The 24,937-nt window shown below is 40.3% G+C and overlaps 1 protein-coding gene across 1 annotated transcript; it reads right to left on the reverse strand.

Annotated features, from left to right (window-relative positions):
* Positions 1-3,350: 3,350 nt before the first annotated feature.
* On the reverse strand, positions 3,351-14,298 carry nbl1 (NBL1, DAN family BMP antagonist). Its single transcript, XM_038279816.1, has 4 exons — positions 13,849-14,298; positions 8,026-8,206; positions 6,803-6,914; positions 3,351-3,948 (listed from the first exon to the last, which is right to left on the reverse strand). Exons 1-4 carry the CDS (start codon positions 13,859-13,861, stop codon positions 3,673-3,675), a joined length of 582 nt encoding a protein of 193 aa, XP_038135744.1. The 5' UTR covers positions 13,862-14,298; the 3' UTR covers positions 3,351-3,672.
* Between the last annotated feature and the right edge of the window lie 10,639 nt (positions 14,299-24,937).

Here is a 24,937-nt window from a genome sequence, read left to right on the forward strand (position 1 = left end):
TTTTCTCTCTCTAATTAAATAGAAATTAGAAAAAACCTAAGTATTAGTTTATATCCTTTTCAATGTTAAAGAAAAATTAAACCAACATTCAATGCAAATAATACTGCTACCATTGCATACTTTGACTGTATGGGGCACTGTTTCTACATTTCAGAGCATACTTAAACCACATCATGATGTATATCCAAAAAAAGATTTTGCTTCTCCTGTGATTACAAACATGAACCCAGATTCAAACCAAAATTAGTTTCCTGCACATCAGCTTTTGACTACTAAACAAAAATGTGACGTTTCATATTTTATTTAGAAAAAAAAAGCCTTTTTAACATTTATTTAAACTACTTTTTTCTGATAAGAAGAAAAAAAAACTTAATTGAATCATAATCAAACAAACTACTGGACTCTGAAATGAGTTTAATAAGAGGCACCACTGACCAGCATGCTGCACCACTGTAACTTTAACAAAAAATTAATTTGATTCCTTTGTGTTTGCATCCCTTTTCGAGACTGAGAACTTTGGGTCCTTAATGGGAAACTCCAAAATGTAGTATGAATATGAAACATTTAGGTTTGAGAGCGTGCTGATGAGATGAAGGATGGTTTATCTGACCGAAGAAGCTTTTAAATAACGAAAGAGATAAATTTTTGTGAGCATTAGCCGAATCTTAGTGAGGTATATTGACCTCAAGTTCATTATCTAATGATATTTCTCATCTTTCTAAGAATATACCCTAAATTTTATATCATTTAAATAATGCTCTCAGGACAAATTATGCTTTTATCAGAAATTAAACATCATAAACCAAAGAAAAGGTTACTCAAATCAAGCAGATAGTTAGCTATAACAGCAGTGTAAGCTCAGGCTCCATGGTTAAGAGTGCAGAAGTCTGTATTTTAGTGTGAGAGTGAGTAGGGTTGCAGATTGGAGGGTAAAGGATGAATTTATCACTGTATAAACCAGATAAAATGTAACAAAAAGCTTTGACGTGTTCAGAAATGGCCTTCTTAATTTCTGCCTCCATGCTCTGCCCATCAGAGTCCTGAAAACATTGTCAGCATGTGCTGCTGTGAGATAACAGTGTGATCGATTTGCTTTTCAGCGCAGACAGACATCCAACCTTTTGCTGATCAAATTTAATTACACAGAAGAGGCCCACATGAGAGGACGTTATGAGAACAGACGAGGCCTGAACATGGTGACAGGAGGAAGAGATGGTAAGATGAAGAACAAGAAAAGATGCTATAGATAATCTCATTGAAGATAAGTTGGAAAACCTGAGTATTTTCCCTTCTGAGTGCCAATCTGCTGACATCTGCTGGACAAGATCTGAACCTTTTAGAATAAATGATTTGATTTTTGAGAGTTTTTACATGAATGGTTTCTAGACCTTTTCCTTACTGAGGTGAATTATGAGAAACCCATGTTCTTCTGCCCTTGACTCTGTCCCCGTGCCTCGAGCCATGCATTAGCCGCACAACATCCTGTTACCTTGGTAATCCATCCAAGGCCAGTGACAAGAGGAACACAAGGTATTTCTTGTCATTTAAAAGGCAAACATCCGTCTGTTTGTTCCTCCATCAATTTGCTCATGCCTCATTGCAGGAATTTGTTATCTACTTCATATTAGCCTAAACGGAACTCCTAAAATATTTTTTGGTTTTCAGTTTTTTATTAAAGAGGTGGCATTCCACAATAATTGTGGATAAAATAATAGTTTAATTTCTTTAGGCATTAATAATATGATCAAAGTGTTTTTACTGTCTGGTTTAAAGGAGAACATTCATAATGGTGCCATTCTCTGCCTCCCATATGAGTAAACTCCTTATCCCTATTCAAGAAAATAACCCCCATGACATGATGCTGCCACCACCATGTTTAACTGAGGGGATGGTGTTTTCAGGCTAATGTTCTATCTTGGTTTCCTGCAATGCTTAGTGTTTTACTACAGATAGTGAACAAACCCCGGGCAAAATTTTTCATCTTATGTAACAGATTTGTTCCCACTGCTCATGCAGCATCAATAGAATCTTTTGCTGTCACTGGACTTCTGTTGATCCAAAGTACTGTCTGCATGCCAAAAGACACTAAATAGCTTTGTTTTTGTGTAGGGGTCATGGGTAAACCTTTAGAGAACACATTCAGCAGACATATTATACATTATTTAATTCAAAAGCCCCATATTTTTAATATTTATATAATACAGATTGCATTTTTAGTGATTTTACTTCATTATTTTTTTTTTGGGAGTGGTCTCATCCAGAGTTCCAGCTTGAAATTGTTCGGTGGGGCTGAAGATAAAGGTGACGAAAAGGAGCTCAAAGAGCTGGAGCTCACAACCTTGATTAAATAAATAAGCAAAATCCCAGTGGAAACCAACAAAAAAATACTCAAAATATGGTCCAGCCTGTGATTATTGAGGATCATGAAAAAAAAAAAGCTGTACAATGCTGTGATCTATAGTTATTGTTGCTTTGCAGCAAAAAAGACCTGGGCTTGAACCATGGCTTTCTGTTCTGTGTTTACTGTTCTCCTTGTGCATGCATGACTTCCTTTAACATACTCCGGTTTAAACCCATAGTCCAAAAACCTTACACTTAGGATGATTGGTGTCTTAACTGGCCATAGGCCTGAGATTTATGAGATTGCATGTGTGTGCATGGTTTTATGTCTCTGTGTCACCCTGTGATGGACTTCGAAAGTATCCAGGGTGTAACCCACCTTTAACCCAAAGGCTGCTAGAGATACATACCTTTGACACTGATGAACAACCAGGTATAGAAAATGTATTTTTTTTTTATGTTCAATTATCTACTTCAATTGAAATAAATAGCCTTGTTTCTTAAAATGATGCTCCATTTACATTCTTAAATTATCTTTGGATTTAAACATCCTGTTCATTATCAGAAAAATTAGAAACACTGAGATGAAACATCACAATCTGTCAGTGGTAAAAGATGTTGTGAAAGGAAGAAAGGTAGCCAATTTAGAAAAGAGGAAAGACATAAGGTAAGGAGGAAAACAGACACAAACTAAAGATAATTGTAATGTTTCTTAAAGGGGCTTTTGTTTCTTAAGTGTTTCCTTTTAGGGCTGGGGCCCATCTTCAGCAGTTTAAGGGCGAGAGGCTGGGTACGCCCTGGTTTATTTAGAGAATTTAGAGAAGCCAATTAACCTAACAGTCATGTTTGTAGACTATCGGAGGAAGCTGGAGTAACCAGAAGGAAACCCACGCATGTAAACTCCGTTCATAAAGATATTGGATCAGAAATCAAACTCAGAACCTTCTTGTTGCATGTCAGCAGCGTTACAAACTGCACTACCAGGAAAACTCAGAAATTAAATTCCAGACTTTGTCTAACTGGATACGAATCATGATTTATTAACATACATACAACATTAGAGATAGTTACCTCAAACAGAGTATTTATGACATTCAAAGCAGAAAAAAAAGCCCTACAGTATACAACCGGCTATAGTCACAAGACACCTGTAAGTATTATTAAAAAAATAGAGTGTGGTATTTATGTGAGCTCATTCCGAAATCACAGATCTCTGGGGGGGTGCCAGATTCAAAGTGCCACAATAGTAATACAAACTGGTACATAGGAAGCAGTGTGGAGGAGAGTGAAAAGAAGATGTGCAGAGTCATTACTGTGGATAAGCAGGTGGTTCTAACCCCCGCCTGATGAGTGGGGCAGCGTGTGATGATGATCTGCATGAGGCTTGGATTGTTTGACAGAGAGGTTATCTGAGTGGGACGGATCTGCAATCAGGGGATCAGATAGAGAAGGCGCTGAATCCAGGGTGTTGTCTGCTGGATACAGCTGCATCACTGCCCCCTCCTGGCCAGTTTCCTTACTGCATGACTGGCAGCTGCAGTGGAGGATCCTCTCCACCAGCTTGTCCACCCGTGGGGAATCCTCACTACCAGGGCACTCCAGGGTCACCTAGATGCACACACAAACACAAACATGCAAATCATTGTAGCTGAACAGGTTCAGTGTTCATTCTGTAATATCAGATGTCAATGTCTGTTTGTTTACAGGTTGCCTGTGCAAAATCTTAACCATCCATGCCATAGCAAACATACAATCACATTTACTGTTAATGCCACTTTTACACATCTGTATTCAGAGACAACACTTTGACACCTCTAAATAAAATCCAGTACAGCTAACTGCATTCAGAGTAGCCATATTGCTAAATACAGCCCACCTGGGTGTAATTTATTCTTAATATAAATCAAGATACTCTGGATAACAAGAGCATCATGGGAACAAAGTCACGCAGCAAAGAGATCAGGGAGAAAGTAAAGCAGTGGTAGCTCAGAAAGCCATAATCCCAACTCCTTCTCATGGAGTAATCCTCAACCTATCATCAAAAGAAATCAGAAAAAAGTTTGAAAAGGCTGAGAGTTAAGGGCATGCATATAAACTGATAGGTTGACCAAGGCGAAGATTATTCAAAGAAGTTGCCAAGAGGTCCGTGGTAACTCTGGGTGGAGCTGCAGAGATCCACAGCTCAGGTGGATGAATCTATCAACAGAACATACCTTTCCACATTCTTGTGCCTTCCACAAATCTGGCTTTCATGAAAGAGTAGACTAAAGGAAGACACTACTGAAAGATTTGCTGCATGTCAAGTAGGGAAAACAGCAAACATGTGGGAAAGAGATTTGAGTATAAGTGAAGAAAACACTTAGAAGGCTTAATATATATATATATATATAGCATATTTGCTGTTCTATGCCCCCTAATGCAAGTCTGGTTAAAAGCCCTAGAATGAAATGACAGATTTTCTTCCTTGTATAGTATGCTCATGAATGTTTAGATGAGCTGAGCGCTGATTGGTTGGTTTACATCGAGCCAAGCTGCTGAGCAAAGACGCATCATAGCAACAAGCACTCACTCACTGAAACACCAAATTGTTGGTATGGTAGAGTGACCAGACGTCCTCTTTTTCCCGAACATGTCCTTCTTTTCATACCTAAAAAAAACGTCCGTGGAGAATTTCAAAATTGTCCACGCAGAACCCGAGCCGAGAGCTCCAGGGCTGGTCCGGGAACTCCGGCTGACGGGGGGGGGGGGGGGGGGGGGGGGGGGGGGGGGGGGGGGCAAGCGGGGGACGGAGCGACCCAACCCGACCCGGTGATGGTAGCCTGGACAACGGCGGCCCTGTACTTTCCCTCGTCTGCCCTGTAAGGCAAGCAAGGGGAAGCATACCGTCACCCGGTTGGGTTCGGACCAGCCCCAGAGCTGATGGCTTGATTGGAATAGCCGTTCCAGTCCATTAATTTCGTGGCGTGACAAAAGTACAGGCCAGAACCACAACTTCCCCGAATTGACGTCAATTCGGTGCTTTGTTTGAATTCGCCAGTTTTATGGTGGAAGTTCAGAATTGTAATAATTGCAGAGAAAGGAGATGTCGATGGGGTTTGAACTTGAACAGTTTCCCTTTCTATTTTTGGAAAATAATCAACATGCTTGACCAGTGGTGTATTATATCTATATTTGAAAGAAAATGTTTTCACTCTTAATGCAAATATAACAATATCGGAGGGTAGAAATATATTTTTGAGAGAGCTGTTTTCCCTTGGAAATTATTTTCCAAATGTTCATTAATCTTTTATTTATTCAATGACAAAATATTTTCTCTCAAAAAACTTTTTTCAGTCTCAAATAATATCAGTTTTACAATGTTTGAAAAATAAATTTTGAAAAAGTGCTATAACGTCTGACTACTATCTTTATTTTACTTTCAAATTTATTTTCCCCTTTCAGATTTTTGTTCTTGAATTTAATAAAAAAAAAAACTCAAAAAAATAACAGGAAGGAAACGCAAGAAAAAACCAAAGGAAACAAGGGAGAGAGGAAAATTTGAGACAAGGAACCAATGGAGGCAGGAGAAAGAAAGAAAGAAAGAAAGAAAGAAAGAAAGAAAGAAAGAAAGAAAGAAAGAAAGAAAGAAAGAAAGAAAGAAAGAAAGAAAGAAAGAAAGAAAGAAAGAAAGAAAGAAAGAAAGAAAGAAAGAAAGAAAGAAAGAAAGAAAGAAAGAAAGAAAGAAAGAAAGGACACCAGTTAAAAGTCACACTGACCTGTGAATATGTGACACTCAGTGTGAAGGAGGTAAACCTGGACAATCCTTTTTCACACAGCTATAGATAAACCTGCAGTTGAGGTTTTTGTTACACAAACTCTGCCTGCTCTCCAGACCTCAGTAAACTCCCCTTCCTCACTGTTCCCATTATCCACTGAAAATGATCATTCAGGCATTTCAGCGAGAGCCAGAGCATCGGGGAGCAGTGTCCTCTTTCATGAGAACTGACTCTGCTTTGCTTCAAACTCAATTAGGTTAAAAGTCCTGAAACAACAATCATTTCAACAAAGGCATCCATTTCAACAGAACCAGGAGGAAAGTAATTGCATTTTCTCTAATCTTTCTTGGTCAGCAGATGAGAAAATAAACTTATCTGGTAAAAAAAAAATGTTCACCTCCAGGAGGATTAATATTTCCCCCTGGAGTAGGAGGTGACCTCACCTGTGGCCCCACCCTCCATGTCACCTGGCTGCTCTCCAAACTACATCCACCCCACCACAAAGCCTGTGTTTTCAAAACACCGATTTCCTGCAGGATTCAAAGGTCCAATAACAGAATATAAAATACTGTCCTCTGCTTCATCTACTGTTCATGTTTTTGTTTCCGAAGATTGTTTAAAGGAGCAAACTCGCTTCTTCCCTCATGCGTGAATTCGACCCTGTTGACGTGTGTTTGCTACGTGAGCTAATGTGCAATAACTCTTACCACTTCCCACTGTGTCTGGGCAGGCATGCAGGAGTCACAGTGCGCCAGGGACTCTGTGGACTGTGGGAACGTGTTTGGGACGCTGTAGCTGAAGCACTGGCCCAGACAGGCTCTGTATAACAAGGACGAGAGGGTGCATTAATGCGCCTGCCTCACAGACAGGAGGTGCTTGAGTCGGCCGAAGCTCTTGCGCCTGTGTAAGCAAGATCTGCAGGGGGAAAAAAAACACAGTGCCTGAAAGCTGAACTGATTTGCAAAGTCTTAGGATTCTCTGAGGCCCCGGGGAAAACACTCACTCATAAAACAGAGACTAGTTATCATCAGCCTAGGTTGGTCAATTGTTGGATAGCAAATTATTTAGCCATGGAAGTCTTACTGTTAAACTTTGATCCAAATTTTATTTTCTGTTTTTTTTTATTTTTATTTTTTTTATTTCAACATAATCCAACATAAGAAGCTGAAATATCAATTATTTGACAAGAAATGTAAATGCACGTCATATCTGAAATATCAGCAGGTCAAAATAAACTGTTTGGGAGAATTTATAACTCAACAAAAGAAATCACTTTAAACAAACATGTTTTTATCATCAAACTCAATATCATCATATGTTTGTAAAAACATATGATGAAATATGTGCAACAAATATTTTGAAGAAAGTTTACTTCACTGTATTTTCTATTGGTGTTTGGTCTTCTATTTACTATATATACAGAAAATGTTAATATTTCAGCAGTTAAAATATAATATTAAAAATCAACAAAAAAGCTAAATGTCAACATTTCAATGAACACGAGCAGAGGAGCATCAATATAATGTAAATTCATCAGATTAAGGGACATGAAATACTAGAAGAAAAGCAAAATAAAAAAAATAAAAAATGAAATAGAAATAAAGGTTGAGATAAAATTAACTGAAATGATAAATAAGACAAAGGAAATAGAACTGTGACTAAAGCTGCCTGAAATTATGCTCAATATGATTTAAAGCATTTTAAAAAACTGAGAATAAAAAAGAGAAAGATCTAATATCAAACTAAATGTAAAAAAATTATATTAGATCAATCATTTAATTATATAAATCAAAATTAAATAGAAAACTTTTAAGTATAATAATATAATATATATCAGATATTTTTTTGTTTCTAAGAATTGCTACCATTTTCTTTCTGAAGGTCAGGCTCATCAGATAGAGGGACAGACAGAGACGGCCTTCATCCTGACCTGTTCTGAATAGAGCGAGGCTGACATCCTGTGTGCCCGACAATCTGCGTGATGTTCTTGGCTTCGCACCAGGCACTCTTGTCAGGGAACAGTGCCAGACGGTTGATGTGTGCCGGCGCTGCTGCCGAATGCAGCGCAAACAGCGTGAAGCAAATCTGAATCCCCTGCCACATGACTGCACCTACAGGGAGGAAAACCACAGCAGGTTACTGCATTGGTAAATGCATCCAACCTCAGAGATTATTGTCACATTTTTACATAGATCTTTTTTTGTGTTTGTGAGTTTTTCACTTTGCATATTCTTGCACTTCTAAATGATAATCAGATCACTCCCCACTGATTGGCTTTGATCAAGCTAAAGTTGTCTCATCTGAATGATTGAATCAGACAAACTTTTTTTAATATTTCAGTGAGATTAAAATGCAGATTTAAAACCTTGAAGCTGGGAGGCAAATGTGTGGTTTTTGCTGACTGAAGCACCTGGGTTGTCCACCGCTCACTTTTTTTGTTTTTCTTTTTTACTATCATCCATAAAATAGCCTCAAATGGTGAAGGCATTTACGACTAACAAAATCATTTTCTCCTCCTTCTTATAAAAATTGCCTCCATGTCATCGACATCCACTCCTTTGCACTCACTTTAGCACCTCCATCTGGCATTTATATTTCCCTACAGCTATAATGTTCCTGAGTTGAAAACATAAAAGAGGATGAGGGTATTTCCCCTCGTTAAAAGAAGAGCAAATATTATAGGCAGTTGAAAATATGTTATAGGAAGCAGCCTGTTCATGCTAAAGCTTAAGTTGCTTCACATTCAAGTGTTCTGATGTGAATCTAAGTTACAAATGAAGCACAAACGCTTTGTTACCAGCTATAACTTTATACTTTATAATATAACTGCTTTGAGCAAATACAATATTACAATAATAATATGAACTGTATGGAAATTAAACATGCAGCTCTTTCTTGTATGCAGCTGAGACCAGGAGTTTACATGCATTGTATTAACTTGTCCTGTTTTAGGTCAGTTAGGTTTATGAAATGTATAATTGTTTTTTAAATGCGGAATAATCTATTATACAATTTGTTTTATTAATTTTAAACTCAAAGGAGAAATGGAGCTTTTAAGCTGTGCAGCCAGCTTTACCAAACACTGTAAGGCAGGATAAAGACGCCTTGTTCGTTTTAAGTGAAAGTGAAGTGAAAGCCCTTTGGGAAACTCCTCCAACTCCCATTGTCATTGTGACACAGCACACACAAGTGAACACTGCACACCATGAAATTGCATTTATGCCTCACCCGTGCAAGGGGGCAGCCCTCAATGGCGCCCCAAGGGAGCAGTGTGGCGGGACGGTACCATGCTCAGGGTACCTCAGTCATGGAGGAGGATGGGGGAGAGCGCTGGTTAATTACTCCCCCCACCAACCTGGCGGGTCAGGAGTCAAACCGGTAACCTTTGGGATCCAAGTCTGACACCCTAACCCCTCACCCTAACCCCTCACCCACGACTGCCCATCGTTGTCTACATTTGTTCTTTAAAAGGGTTCGTTTAGCCTCTGTTGCATCCCTGAAGGCAGGGAGTCATCAGCTGACTTGTGATTGGTTCGACCAGCAACCCGCAGGCTATTTAGGCATTAAAAGAGATATTTCTGAGAAGAACAGAAGGTGAGAAATATAACATTTAATGGAAGCTTTAGCCTGGCTAACAAAAGGATTATCCATTGTTTTCATAACAAGGGTTAAAGGTGACCCCAATTGTAGACTTTATGTGCACTAAGATTCAGCTTTAGCAGAGGCAGCTGGTTGACTATGGATAAAATATATGGTGAACAAAGCTTTCAATGTAATTTTTAATTTAATTGTGACTTCTGTAAGGTTTGTTATAAGTGTGTCATTTTTATCATTTAAATGGAGGAAAATAAAGGAATACTGAAAATTCAGCTGCACATATCTGGAATGATTTAGACTGATGTCATTGTTTGCTTCAGCCTAGGTCTGGTTTGTTGACCACCTGGTTCATACTTTCTCTGCTCTGCCAACAAACTTTATACATGATAGAGATCAGGGCTTTGACGTGTTCACTGCAAAACACTGAGCTTGCTTTCCTTAACCATTTATGTAACAATCTCGTGGCATATTTATGGTAAGTTACATTAAAAGGATAAAAGCTTTAACTCCCTGGCCCATGTCTTGTAATCTGGCATAAGCCAGATTGATCTTCTACACCATATCCATCTAGAAAGGCTCTTGTAGAAAGTGTTTTGACTTCAATTGAATCGATCCCCGACATTTGCTGTCTGCTTACATAAAAAAAAAATAAAATGACACAATGATATTTAATGTTACACAAACTTCAGTTTAAAAAATAAATACATTTATTTACCATAAAAAGAAATCATGCTTTCACTGGATAACAAATGGAGGAAGTGGCAGTGCAGGTGCTTCATGTGATCTGAAGGCTTGGCTGCTGAATGTGCTAATGAATCTGCAAATGAACGCACATATCAGTCAATGCCAATCGGCAATATCGGCCAAAAATAGTGACGTATCGGTCTATCTCTAGTCTCCTTTTTTGACTGAAGGAGAGAATATAACAAGGCCTGTAGCTGAATTTCATCAGTCGAACTTTCTTAACAAAGCTCCTGCAAGCATACTGGGGTGCTGGCAACGCACTGCACCGCACCGTACAATGTCTCCTTTGGCTTTTATTCACAGACGCCATTACCAAATAAGAAAAGGAACATCGTGAAACCTGCGTTAAATTTATTGCTCTCAACACAATGCCTTTACAGCTTTAATACCAGCCCAAATATGCAGAACACAAAATGCCACAACCAGGACGTATATTAAAGTGCTCCTCCATCTCCGCTTCTGGAGCCTGTTTACAAGTCACAGCTGTCTTTCAAGAGGTACAATGTGAGAGTGAACCACACGAAAAGAAAAGAAAAAAAAAATCTGCTTTTAGTCCAGAATAACAAAAACAAAGTCCAACAAAATTCAAAAGACCTCCTGAAAGTCTTAAGAGCTGTTGAGCAAGAGCAGAAGAAGGAAAGAAGAGAGTCCAGATCTTGGACAAAAAAAACAAATGAAGATTCGTGGAGAAATCGGCTTGTGATCCATTTCAGATTATTTTAATGTGTTAGTCAAGATGAAAACTGTGATGAATTCTGAGCGAACCTTCAAAAGTTTACCCAACAGTTTCCTCTCTGTTATAATTAAAGCATCAGTAATTTAATCTAAGAAGTTATTCCAAACATCTAGGGTAAACATTGTGTTCTAACACTGTTCTACTGTCACTTGAAAAGATGACCGACTCACTTGGATATAACACTCTGGCGAATTTGGAATGATAAACAGGCAATTTTTTGTATATAAACCTACTGATTACCTCATAGCACAATATGCTCTCTGATTTAACTAAATGCATCATAACATTAGCAACATTAAAAAGGCAATCAAGGCCAACCATAAGCTCTAGGCTTCAATAAAGTAATCACACCTCTTTAACTTAGTTTATATTTTCCATGCAATATACTGCAATACAAAGTAAGACAAAATAGCAAAGTGAAAAGAAAGCATGGTTTTAGGGCTGCAGTATTTGAATATTTTAGTAACCAATAAGCCTAATGATTCATCTATAAACAGATAATCGTTGAATTAGATCAACATAACCTGATAAACTAGTGTCTTAAATAAAAAATACTATTATTTATTTCACATTTCAATTATAGTGTAAATACGTATCCTTTCTTTGTCAGAAAATTGATCTTTAGGAATTCTGGATGGAGCATTTATACAAACACAAAAGGAGCTTTATCTCAGTTTTAGTTCCATGACTTGTCTGAGTAGGTTGTTTCTTCAGCAAATGGTTGGCTTTAGAGTCAGTATACTCCAGTTAACAATTATTCCATTTATTTATTTTGCGCTTATTATTGTTTTTTTAGCACTACATGTTTTTTTTCCCCAGATATTCAACAAATAAAAAATATGAAAAGGTTGTTGTGCACATGTAATCAGCCCCTATCATTTTTGATAACCCTAAATAAAACCCAGAGCCTTCAGAAAGCAAATAATTGGTAAACTGATTCATGTTACTCTGACTTAATTTAAGTATAAATGCAGCTGTGCTGTGACGGTATGAGAACAGAAGATGTAAAAGAAGGTTTACTTGTAAGATGAGACTAAAAGTATTTATTTATTTTTTGACTGACATGCACAACGTTTGACATGGGAAACAAATGAACAGAATCCCACAATTAAACATGCTGGTGGCAGCATAATGCTAGGGAACTGTTTATATTGCTTTTTGTTTGTTTTTTCCAGCAGTAGCAGGGAGGCTGATGGGGTTGGTGAGAGGACTGATGATGATGATTAAATAGATTAAAGACGAGGAAGAAAATCCTTTACAGAGTGCAAACTTCAGACCTTTCAGCAGGACAGCAATGTAACAACATTGATTTAAATGAATCCAAGAGCTGGAATGAAATTTTATCTTTAATTGAGAATCTGTGATAAAATTAAAAACACATGTGGTCCTCATCCAATTAGCTGAGCCTAAGCCAATCTAGAATATTGGTCCGTGGAAATATTGTAATTATAATGGAAGTGGGTTCTATGGAGTTTTAAATCTGCGTGAACCCCATACTTCATAAGCTTTTATTTGTAAAAAAGAAAAAAAGAAAAAAAGAGATACAATATGAGTAATTGTTCACCATCTTCACAGACCCAGTTTGAGCTCTTTGGTCTGTCACATAAAACCTGAGGGAATAAAAAAGGAAAACATTGAAATGTGCGGTTGAAATTGAACAGAATGAAACTAACACATTTCTGCGAGGCACCGATCCGTTTGCCTTTTTCCAAACATAAACTATTTCTTGTCACTTTGATTGGGGTAGTTAACTCTTAATAGGACAAGTTACCATTTTTGATCACCTGCATACCCCTTATAAATGGAGTCCCCCCCTTTGTGACGTCTAGAAGCACAAGATCTATATCCAGCCATTCAGCAAAGTTATTGCTACATGGCTTTACATCTTATTTTGGCATTTGACCAATTAGATGAGCTTTGGAATGATATATTACCTACTGTATATTAAGTTGGAAAAAAAGTTAACAAGTCAAGAAAAAAAGGTAAAAATCTAAGTTTAAAAGTTTATAAACCTAGTTAACAATTATATTTAGGTTTCAGCATTAATACCTCTAGGTTATGTTGGACCAACAAATACCAATTTCTTTCACTTTCATAGTGTTTTTCATCAATTTCTTATAAAAGCACTTTTATTACATTTCTATTATTTCTATTATTTTTCTAGGCAACTTGGCGTTTCTTTTTATTACATTGACATTCATTTTTACCATCAAAATATCCATATTTTTTAATTTTACAAAGGTAATAAGGTCTTGGATTCCAATGACACTACTGGCTGGAAAATTTGGATTTTCAAAGTTTTTCACTGAGTGCCTATAAAGGGTTAATGAGTTTCATTGTTTTGATAGATTGACTTTATTGATCTCAAAGTGGGTAAATATACATCGGCCCAATAGTCAAAAATAGGGAAGGTGCCAAAAGGTGGGGTAAACGCACTATAATACAGGATTAATTCATACGGTTATTAACCAACAAACAATAACTTTAATAATTAAGTTTTAGCACCGTCAGTCCTCAATTGCGTATGGGGCCAACCAGGTGCCAGTGATGGGGCCCCTAAGAGGTCGAGGGTCCCCAAGCAACTGCAGTCTCTGTTTATCAATAGTTATGCCATTGACTTTAACATTGTTTTCTAGAGTAAAGAAAGACTTTGCAAGGGTTAGTCGGGCCACCTACCAGCGCTCACCATCACCGAGGTGAGGAGCCTCCTCTGGCTGAACTGTGCGCAAAGTCCGGCTGACTCTCAATCTGGCACAAATGGAAGGATGGGGCTGCCTTTGTGCTGACAAAAAATAAAATAAATTTAAAAAAAAATGGACGATGATAACCGGAGATCCGCCTGAACAGAAGAGTCACATCATCCGGAACAGAAGCGGCGCAGTGCGTGGCTGTCCGACCCCGGTGGCTGGAAGAGGGAGGATGGGGAGATAGATAGAGAGCAGAAGGCTATCTCATCTCCGACTCCATCAGCTCACTTCGCCCCTCCCCTTTCCTTTCCTTCCGACTTTCTCTCTTAACTCCGCTAAAAAGCACTTTCCAAGTTGTTGTCTTTCGTTGCAAAACTCTCATGCAAAGGATTGAGGCGCGGCTGGCTAAGACAGGCGTCCTGCTGCGCCGTTTCTGGGAGGAGGTTAGGCAAGGAGAGGGAGGGGTGGATCGGTTTCAAATGTTTCCCTAAAGTGGAGCCATCATATTTACTCTGCAAATGTGCAAATGCAAAGGGGATTAAACACACAAGGCGTGTTTACAGACATCCGCACACATCTGGCATTGCTTTGATAACATATGCTTTCAGATTTTGTAATTGAACATTAATAACAGCGCAGAATAATGATGTATGGCTGGAAAACACATGTGAACGCTGCCTTGTTTCTCTAACCCCGGAACATTAAAAGAGAGTTTGAGATGTTGAAATTGCTCAAATAGCTGGTTACTAAACAGAAGCTCATGACAAATTGATTTATTTGAGGTCTGGAGTGAAAACCGCGGAGAGCCTTATGAGCATGTGATGTGCTGAGAGGCATTAGGCTATGTTCCCTGCTTTGGCTGACCTGTGGGTGAGCGCTCTTTCAAATCTCATTTAAAACGGAATGCAGGAAATAATAAGCCAATCTTGGAGGTTTTCAAAAGTATGAATCATTTCTGGGTCAAAAAAGCTCTTAACAGGTCGAGGCACAATCCATAGAAATAAAGAAAATACAGCACTATCACGAGGAAATCAGAAATAAAACAGATTCTTTATTTAGACATTATTTTTTTTAAAGTATCCCCACAGCATGCTGCTGTCACCACCGTGTTTGGCTGATGTTTTGAATGGTCTGCTAGGTTTACTGCAATTTATGGGTTAAAAAAGATCTTAAAGGTAAAATCTACAATTTAGAAAAATAAATAAAATTTGTATTAATGACAAAATACCATGAGTTGTCTCTAAAAACGTAATTATATTTTATACGGCAGTGTGAATGGACAACAAACTAGAACTAGTAAATCATAAACAAATCTAATTTACTATCTAGTTAGTCTGTCTGAACATTATTTAAGTCAGGTTTAATTATTAATAAAATATCTGCTTTTATTCTTGGCCTTGCTATAACCAGCATATAGCCAGTAATTTGTTTGTTTTTGTGAGAATTTAAACATCTTACTGAATTATTTGATCCAAGAAAATCAATTACAGTTCAGAATCTCTCACATCTTAGTAGCGCCCTTATCCATTCCATTTCAAGGTTAAAGGTTTTTCCAAAGGACAGTGGTTGAGCATCAAAAGTCAAATACCCACTGGAAAGTACATAAAAAACTGCCTTAAAGTTTCTTATAAAATTCAATTTGTTTGCATTTAGAAAATGTAATCTTTAGACTTACAAGCTCTAACAAACCTACTCTCTAAGATTCAGTCATGCAGTTTCATGTATTTAGCCAAAAATTCACAGTAAAGGTGAATTTTCCTTTAAAGGAATCAGCTTCAAAACGCAGTGCACATAATGTGAGGTCAACATTATATTTCTCTTTCATCCTGTTATGGAATCACAGATACATATGGGGTTAATGCAGAAGTCAAATCCAAGTGTCCTTTAAAGACAATGTTTGGGAAGACTATAACACCAGATGAACAGTTCTGATTAGGAAGTGGGAGGAAAACATCCAGGCTCTGTCCTCCCACCCAGAGCACCTTGGCGGCCAGGTGTTCAGCCGGACATTGTCCACCTACATCCGTATCAGTTTCACGCTTCACCTGCTTACCACTATTTTAATGGATAGGAGCTGAGTGACACGGTCTAATTTGTGACAGGGTAACCCTGTGCCAGATGCATCTCGGCACAAGAGCGGCTGAAGAAACAGGCCTTTGAGCGCACACTCTGAACCAGGCCCTGCTCTCACTGCTCCCAGGAATGTATGTGCTTACATTACTGACAAAACTGTTGCTGTGATGAAAAGGGCAATATGAGTGTCTGTGTAATGGAGAGGGTGCAGGCAGCGGTGTTCGCTTTGATGCGAAAGTGTTTAACATGTGTTGCTCTCTGATGTGAAAAGTGCAGAACTCACCTGTTAGTAATAAGGCCCGGCTTGCAGTCCAGAAAGGGCATTTCTCTGCATTCCACAGATTCTGCTCCACCAGGGTGGCGGGTGGGTGTGTGCACAAACTCATACATGCACAAAAAGGTTTTTCTATCACTCTGCAAAACCATCCAATCGCTCATTAGTCAGGAGACACACTCCAGATAGCTTTATTCAACAACTTTGGGAGATACACACAACAAAAGGGGTGATGAATAGATAAATCCTTTTCAGCTTGCAGAGATAAAAAAGGGTCTCGGTAATTACCGACTCTTCTTTGATGAAATCACAGCCTAAAACAGAACAATGCATGTCAAATCATGTTTGGTCTACTTTTAAAAGAGTGTCTTCTCTTGATGCTGATGAAGGTTCTGACAAGATTTCGGATCAAGACTCTGGCGCAGCAGCAGTACGTACGACAGGAGAACTGGTTTATTTTAAGAGTTTTTATTGTTCAGACCTGAAGCAGAGAAAACAGGAAAATCCAGAGCGGTGTCTCACTGCAAAACAGGTTAGGTGATCAGTATGAGTACCAGCTGATGTTGAAATGAACAGTGAGGCCAGACTTACTTCTCAGGGCTTGGAAACAGGTTGAGGGGGAGCAACAGTGTCCACAGAGAGGGGGGAATGAAGACCTTGGAGTTACCAGTTTCTTTAGGCGTTGGAGGGTGGACAGGCAGGCGAGTTCAGCTTTTGCAGATCTTGAAAGACAGCTCTTGGGGAGGAGTGGAAAGCACCGTTGAGGGAGGAACAGGAGCCAGCCTTCAGCAGGAGGAAAACACTGGTATAGGTAACCATCTGTCGTCTGCCTCAGGGAATCCACTCCTCTAAATACTGCTTGCTTGATTGTGGCTGATGAGTAACAGCTGGGAGCCTCACCTGCCTGGCACACCCTGAAAATGAAGGGGAGAAAACAGAAACTCCAAACCAAAGCAGCTCTGTGAACACAACAGTACCCCCCCTCTCAACGGACGCCACCCGGCGGACGACCAGAGGAAGAGGCAGAGCGACGCTCAAAATCCGAGATGAGGGAAGGGTCCAGGATGAAAGAGCGTGGCACCCAGGAACGCTCCTCAGGACCATAACCTGCCCAATCCACCAAGAACTGGTGCCCACGCCCCCTAGGGCGAACATCCACGATGCACCGCACCGTAAAAGCAGGATGTCCATCAACGACCCGGGCGGGTGGAGGGGGCTTGGCAGGAGGGCACAGGGCACTTGACAGAACTGGTTTGATTTGTGAAACATGAAACACAGGATGAATGCGCAGATGAGAAGGAAGGTTGAGACGGACGGTCGTGGGACTGATAACTGTTTGGATGGTGAAGGGTCCCAGGAACCTAGGGGAGAGTTTCTTTTTGTAACCTTTGAGAGGAAAGTCCCTTGAGGAGAGCCAGACCTTTTGACCCACCGAGTAGTCTGGAGCTGGGATGCGTTTACGATCTGCAGTTCTTTTGTTCTGTTTTGCAGTGCGATTGAGTGCAGCCTTGGTCTGGTTCCAAATACGATGACAGTTCTTAAGATGAGATCTGACTGATGGAAGAACTGTGTCCGGGAAGGAGGAAGGGAGTAAGGAAGGTTGGAAACCCAGAGATGCTTCAAATGGAGAGTGCCCTGTGGCAGCTGAAATATGGGAATTGTGGGCATACTCTACCCAGGGTAGATGTATGCTCCAGGATGATGGATTGGAGGCACAAATGCAGCGAAGAGCATTTTCCAGCTCCTGGTTCAGCCTTTCACACTGACCGTTAGTCTGTGGATGGTAACCAGAAGAAAGGCGGGATTTAGCTCCAAGAGAGGAGCAGAAATCTCTCCACACCTGGGAGACAAATTGTGGCCCCCGATCTGAGATTATTTCAGTGGGTATGCCATGGAGACGGAAGACGTGGAAAAACAACAGACGAGCAGTTTCAGAAGCAGATGGTAGTTTCTTAAGGGCAATGAGATGACAGGATTTCGAAAATCTGTCAATTATGGTCAGAATGGTTGTCTTATGGTTAGAGATGGGCAGACCAGTGACAAAATCAATGGCAATATGAGACCACGGTCTGCTGGGAATAGAGAGAGGTTGTAGCAGCCCTGCGGGAGGACGGTGAAGGTTCTTGTTCTGGGCACAGTTGGGGCAAGCAGCAACAAAGTCAGCAACGTCTTTGTTAAGGGAAGGCCAGCAAAAGTAGCGGCGGAGTAACCCTATGGTTCTGCTGACACCAGGGTGACAAGAGAAAAGGGATGAGTGAGCCCACTGGATGACCCGAGAACGAACAGACATAGGGACATGGAGGCGATTGGGAGGACCGCCTCCTGGATCAGGCTCATCTTTAAGAGCCCTTTGGATGAGAGTCTCAAGGTCCCAAGAAAGCCCCCCAACAGTGCAGGAGGGGGGAAGAATGGGTTGGGGAGATTCTGAAGGTTCGTCAGGAGAGCACTGACGTGACAGAGCATCTGCCTTCATATTGCGAGAACCTGGACGGTAGGTAATGTTTAGGTTGAACCTGGAGAAAAATAGAGTCCATCGGTATTGCCTGGGGTTGAGTCGCTTAGCATTTTGAAGGTAAGATAAATTTTTATGATCTGTACAAACAATAACAGGGAGATCAGTTCCCTCTAGCCAGTGCCTCCATTCCTCAAGGGAAAGCTTAATGGCCAAAAGCTCTCGATCACCAATGTTGTAATTTCTCTCCGGAGGTGTAAACCGGCGGGAGAAGAAGGCACAGGGGTGCATCTTCTTGTCACATTGGGATCTCTGAGAGAGGACAGCTCCGACCCCTGTATCAGAGGCATCCACCTCCAAGATAAACTGCTCTGAGGGGTCTGGGTGGATGAGGATGGGAGTTTGAGTGAACATCTGTTTTAGGTCAGTGAAGGCCTTGTCTGCCTCGGGTGACCAGGAGAAGGTTCTCTTAGTGGAGGTGAGAGCTGTCAGGGGAGCAGCAATCAGACTAAAGTTCCTGATAAACCTCCTGTAAAAATTGGCAAAGCCTAGAAAACGTTGGAGCTGTTTCCGGGATTCAGGAACCGGCCAGTCCACTACAGCTTGGAGCTTGGCTGTGTCCGTCTTCACCTGTCCACCCTCAAAAACAAAACCAAGAAAAGTTATGGATGGCATGTGAAACTCACATTTCTCTGCTTTCACATACAGATGATTCTCCAAAAGTCTTTGCAAGACCTTTCGGACGTGTTCCTGGTGCTCTTTGGGGTCCTTAGAAAAGATCAGAATGTCGTCAATGTAAACAAAGACAAAAATGTTCAGGAAGTCCCTTAGAACGTCATTGACTAGGGACTGAAACACAGCTGGGGCGTTGCAAAGCCCAAATGGCATAACGAGGTATTCATAGTGACCAATGTGTGTTTTGAAAGCCGTTTTCCACTCATCACCTTGACGAATTCGTACAAGATGGTACGCATTGCGAAGATCTAGTTTTGTGAAGATGGTAGCTTGTCGGACTGGTTCGAACGCAGAGGAAATGAGAGGAAGGGAATATTTATTTTTGATGGTGATTTGATTAAGCCCTCTATAATCAATACATGGACGGAGAGTCCCATCTTTCTTCTGTAAGATGAAAAAACCTGCTCCTAGAGGGGAAGACGAAGGTCGAATGATGCCAGCATTGACAGAATCAGATATGTATTTTTCCATTGCTTCTCTCTCTGGTCTGGATAAGTTAAATAAACGGCTCGAAGGTAGAGGGGCCCCAGGTAAAAGATTAATGGCACAATCATATGGTCTGTGAGGAGGGAGAGAGAGAGCCAATTCTTTACAGAAAACCTGCTGCAGATCATGATATTCTGAAGGCAAATTGGCTAGATCTGGAGGAGTGGGTTTTGGGGGTGGAGAACTGGGTGGAAGAGCTGAATGAAGGCACCTATTGAGGCATTTAGGATCCCATGACTCGATGCGTGACTGAGACCAGTTAATGTGTGGGTTGTGCTCCTTGAGCCAAGGGAAGCCCAGAACTATAGGAGAGTTCCTTGTAGGGAAGATAAAAAAAGATATGAGTTCATGGTGATTGCCTGACGTTATGAATGTAATGGGTTTGGTTCGCTGAGTGACTGAATGGAGCGCACTACCATCTAGTGCAGATACTGGAACCGGTGCCCGGAGATCCTCAAAAGGGATCTTGTACTGGTTGACGAGTTCAGGACTAATTAGATTCTGTTCTGAACCAGAGTCAACAAGGGAGAGGACTGGATAAGTCTGATTATTGACACAAACAGTAGATGGGATAGAAAACCGGAGATTATCTTTTAAGAACTGCTTGCCCGCCAGTACCCCCAGAATTACTGGCGGGCTCTGGCTTTTGGTCGCACAGGGCATTGAGGAAGGAAGTGGTCAGGCGATCCACAGTACAAACAGCTGCCTGAGTTAATGCGTCGCTGGCGTTCCTCAGGGGTTAGGTGAACGTGACTAATTTGCATTGGTTCCTGAGGTGGAAGGGGAGACGGATTAACAGGAGGTTGTGGCAGAGGAACCTCTGAACGAAAGGTTGATTGAGAGGGCTGTGGCTTGAGTCTATTTCTTTCCCGCAATCTATTGTCGATGCGGATAGCTAAGGCAATCAGATCATCCAGAGTATCTGGTTCATCCCGGCTAGCAAGCTCATCTTTGAGTTTTTCGCATAGGGCGTGAAGGAATGCTCCTTTAAGGGCAGGAGCGTTCCAGCCTGAATCGGCAGCAAGGGTCCGAAATTCGATCACTAATTCAGCTGCAGATCTATTGCCCTGCTTGAGAGTCCAAAGCTTCTTGGCTGCTTCTTCCTCACTAATTTTAGGACTGAATGTCTGTTTGAACAAATCCAGAAAATCATCATAGGAGTACCGATAGATTTTTTCTACATCAATGATGGCTTCAGCCAATCTAAGAGCTTTGTCACGTAGTAAACCAATGATATAGGAAATCTTAGAAGCATCATCCGGAAAAGACTGAGGGGACCTCCTGAACACTAGGGAGCACTGTAACACAAAACATCTACACTTACCCAGTTCCCCCGAAAAGGGTTCTGGAGGTGGAGAGGCGGCGTCACGGAAAGCAGCAGGGGGGGGCTGAGCCACCGGAGCGGGAGACTGAGAAGGAGAAGCAGAAGCAGAGGATGAGGAAACAGAAAACTTGGCACTCAACTGTTGCACCTGATGAGAGAGCTGAGTAAGCGTCTGCAGAATTGAAGTCTGTTGTTGGGCCATACTAGTTATAGCATTTTCGTGATGCCCGAGAAGAATCCCCTGTTCAGATAAGGCCGTACGTAACGCAGCTGCAGAGTCGGTTTGGACAGATGGTTCTGACATGATTTCGGATCAAGACTCTGGCGCAGCAGCAGTACGTACGACAGGAGAACTGGTTTATTTTAAGAGTTTTTATTGTTCAGACTGGAAGCAGAGCAAACAGGAAAATCCAGAGCGGTGTCTCACTGCAAAACAGGTTAGGTGATCAGTATGAGTACCAGCTGATGTTGAGATGAACAGTGAGGCCAGACTTACTTCTCAGGGCTTGGAAACAGGTTGAGGGGGAGCAACAGTGTCCACAGAGAGGGGGGAATGAAGACCTTGGAGTTACCAGTTTCTTTAGGCGTTGGAGGGTGGACAGGCAGGCGAGTTCAGCTTTTGCAGATCTTGAAAGACAGCTCTTGGGGAGGAGTGGAAAGCACCGTTGAGGGAGGAACAGGAGCCAGCCTTCAGCAGGAGGAAAACACTGGTGTAGGTAACCATCTGTCGTCTGCCTCAGGGAATCCACTCCTCTAAATACTGCTTGCTTGATTGTGGCTGATGAGTAACAGCTGGGAGCCTCACCTGCCTGGCACACCCTGAAAATGAAGGGGAGAAAACAGAAACTCCAAACCAAAGCAGCTCTGTGAACACAACAGGTTCTCAGTCATCTAGGTCATAGTCATCCCGTAAAAATTCAAAAAATATCCACTGGACTTGGTTTTCAAGATTTTCTTGATATCTGCAAGAAATCTATCCATCCACGTGACAGCAGCACTAGAGCAGAGAAAAGAATGCAGATGTGACGGTAAAAACATGACAACAAACTTCAATGTGTTCCATTGGGATGTTATATTATAGACCAACTAGAAGTATTGCAAATTCGGAAAAAGAAGACAAGTTCTTTTATTTATAATAAAAACTCATTGGCACCAACAGCCTTAAGAATTCACATGAACAGAGTCCTCCTGTCTGTAACTACTAGCTGTTAAGTCTTTAGAGGTATGTTTACCATAAAACAGATCAGATACACAAAAGTTTTAAAACAGAGTTAGCTCATAAAAATACTATCACAGACTTTGGACATCTTATAAAGATCCTACCGCTCCATCATCTAAAACTCTTAAGAGTAAAGCACAACTGCAACTCCAAGACACGTCCGTCTGCCAGCACTGTCACGCCATGGCAGGTCTGGAGGAGCTGCATAGATCTGCAGCTCATTTCTGAGCATGTTTTGACATCTATTAGAGGAATTGTCTGTCACTTGCCTAAAAAAAATAGGAAGTGTCTTCTGCAGTCTGTCACATACTGTGTAAGGGAAACGGCAACCATAGAAGAAAAAAATTCTGGTACATCTTTAGCAGAAAACTAACAGAACCATTGGTGGTTCTAGACAGAATTTACCAGGGTATCCATGGTGGGGCCCCCTATATTTTTTTAGGGGAGCAGGACATAAGAATAACATAAACATAAAAAAATAAACTAGAGAAAGAGCAAATTGTTTAGTGTAATAAGTGACACACAAAGCCAAGGCTGCACACTTCTGATCTAACAGACAAAAACTGTCATTCTATCTTAGTATAGTTACAGGTTAATTGCGGACTGTAATTTCTGAATAATTGTAAAAGTAAAATGACTAGGAACATTTTAAAATGGTCTCTTCTATCATCGCATATCAGCATAAAAAGTACATTTTGGGTTAAACTGCAAAAACAAATATAAAAAAGTACAAATACTCTTAATATAGTGTAAGTGCATTTGCCCTTAATCTGAACATGTAAACAAGATGGTGTGAAAAAGGAGTGAGTATGGCTGATCTTAGAATAAAATAATTAAATTATATGCACTTCAGATAAGACAATGGAGACATTTGCATATCTTATTTTAAACATAAATTATCTTATTCCATCTGCAAATTGTCTTACCTCTCTAAATCACTGGAAATATATATATATATATATATTTTTTTTTTTTTTACTTTGTGTGTACAGTGGCCATAAGACCAAGTCCATAGGGACAGTGGCCCCTGTGGGCCCCTGTCTAGAACTGCCCCCTCTGTGATAGAAATGATGGCATCATCATGCAATGTAATGGCGGGTGGTCTTGGTAAATGAGAAGATGGGTCGAGCCACGGACAATGCAATCAGGCAGAGGGCAGCAGAAGACTTAAAGGGGGCTAAACTTCCAGCACGACATCAACTCTACACATACAACCAGCAGCAGTGAAATGTAGAAAAATAAATATTATTTCTGATTATGTCACTTGAGAGATCAGTCACTCCTTTAGTAGCAGAAATAAGCCAGGTCACTGTTAACTTGCTGACAATTTCACACTACTGTTATGCCATCAGACTCAAGCATTTTAAATGGATAAAAAAGGAAATGATATTAACATAATGGAAAAAAAAATCACCTCCAGTCTACAGCTTCACAGTAGGGTGTTAGGTTTGGGGACATTTTGTCAACAGTTACCTTGGTTTAGCATGCCTGTTGTAGCAGTCATCACACGAACAGTGTCATGCATTTTTGCAAATGTAATAGTTTTATCCGACACCTAAACATTCACTCCAATCCTGGAAGAGCTGAAGAGGCACAGCTGATCTGTAGGATTGATTTGACGGTCAGACTCAAACAACACATAGACAGACGGCTTCAACTGAACAGCTTCAGTCCCAGACAGTAACGGTCTGTAAAACATCTAATTAGCTGTTAGCTTCCATCACTCCAAGGAGGAAGTGATAGGATTGTTTTTTTTTTTAGCTAAAACTGTTATGTGGAACAAAGTAGTAAAAACTTATGAGTACAAAATGTGCCAGAAAATTAGTGGAATTTTCTTTTCTACCTGCTCAATAATAGTGATTTATTTTTTATTTTTTAATCAATAATAAAGTAATGATGTTTTTTTTTGTCAGAAAAATGTAGTGTAAATAACTAAAGATCCAAAACTTAAAAAAGGATTCAGTTTGCAAAAGATTTTGGGGTGGAATTTCACAAACAAAAAACAAACGAAAACATTTCAGCAAAAAAGCAGGATTGGGTCACTTTCTTTAAAGAATCTTGGTTAATTTAGCATAGATTATATATATATATATATATATATTAAAGAGATTATGTGCACAGAGGTGCACTATGACTGAAATTAAAGAGGATGATCTTATTAAAAGATAAATATTTTTTTCATAATCAAAAGCCTTTTTGTAAGATTTTAAATTGTGGAAAATCTCCAACTTTATCAAAAAAATTATGTTATGGAGCCAAATATTGTATCAATCTAAAGCAACGGGCGTGCTTATAAAATTAATCCAGGCGCGATAAATGGTCCCCCAGGTGTAACTTCGGACACCCTGTATTAAAAAAATGGGAGTTATTACAATAAACCTCACAGAAACTCATTTCTTACTTTACTGTGTTGATCATTTAAAGTTCACCATGAAATACAGCCTAGAATCTGTGGCAACACTTAAAAATCCAGACTGCCTTAGCAAAGAAGAGCAGACTAAATGTCTGTTACTAG

The sequence above is a fragment of the Cyprinodon tularosa genome, unplaced genomic scaffold (genome assembly GCF_016077235.1).
Source record: "Cyprinodon tularosa strain WSP-4 unplaced genomic scaffold, ASM1607723v1 ctg154, whole genome shotgun sequence".
NCBI classification, from domain to species: Eukaryota; Metazoa; Chordata; class Actinopteri; order Cyprinodontiformes; family Cyprinodontidae; genus Cyprinodon; species Cyprinodon tularosa.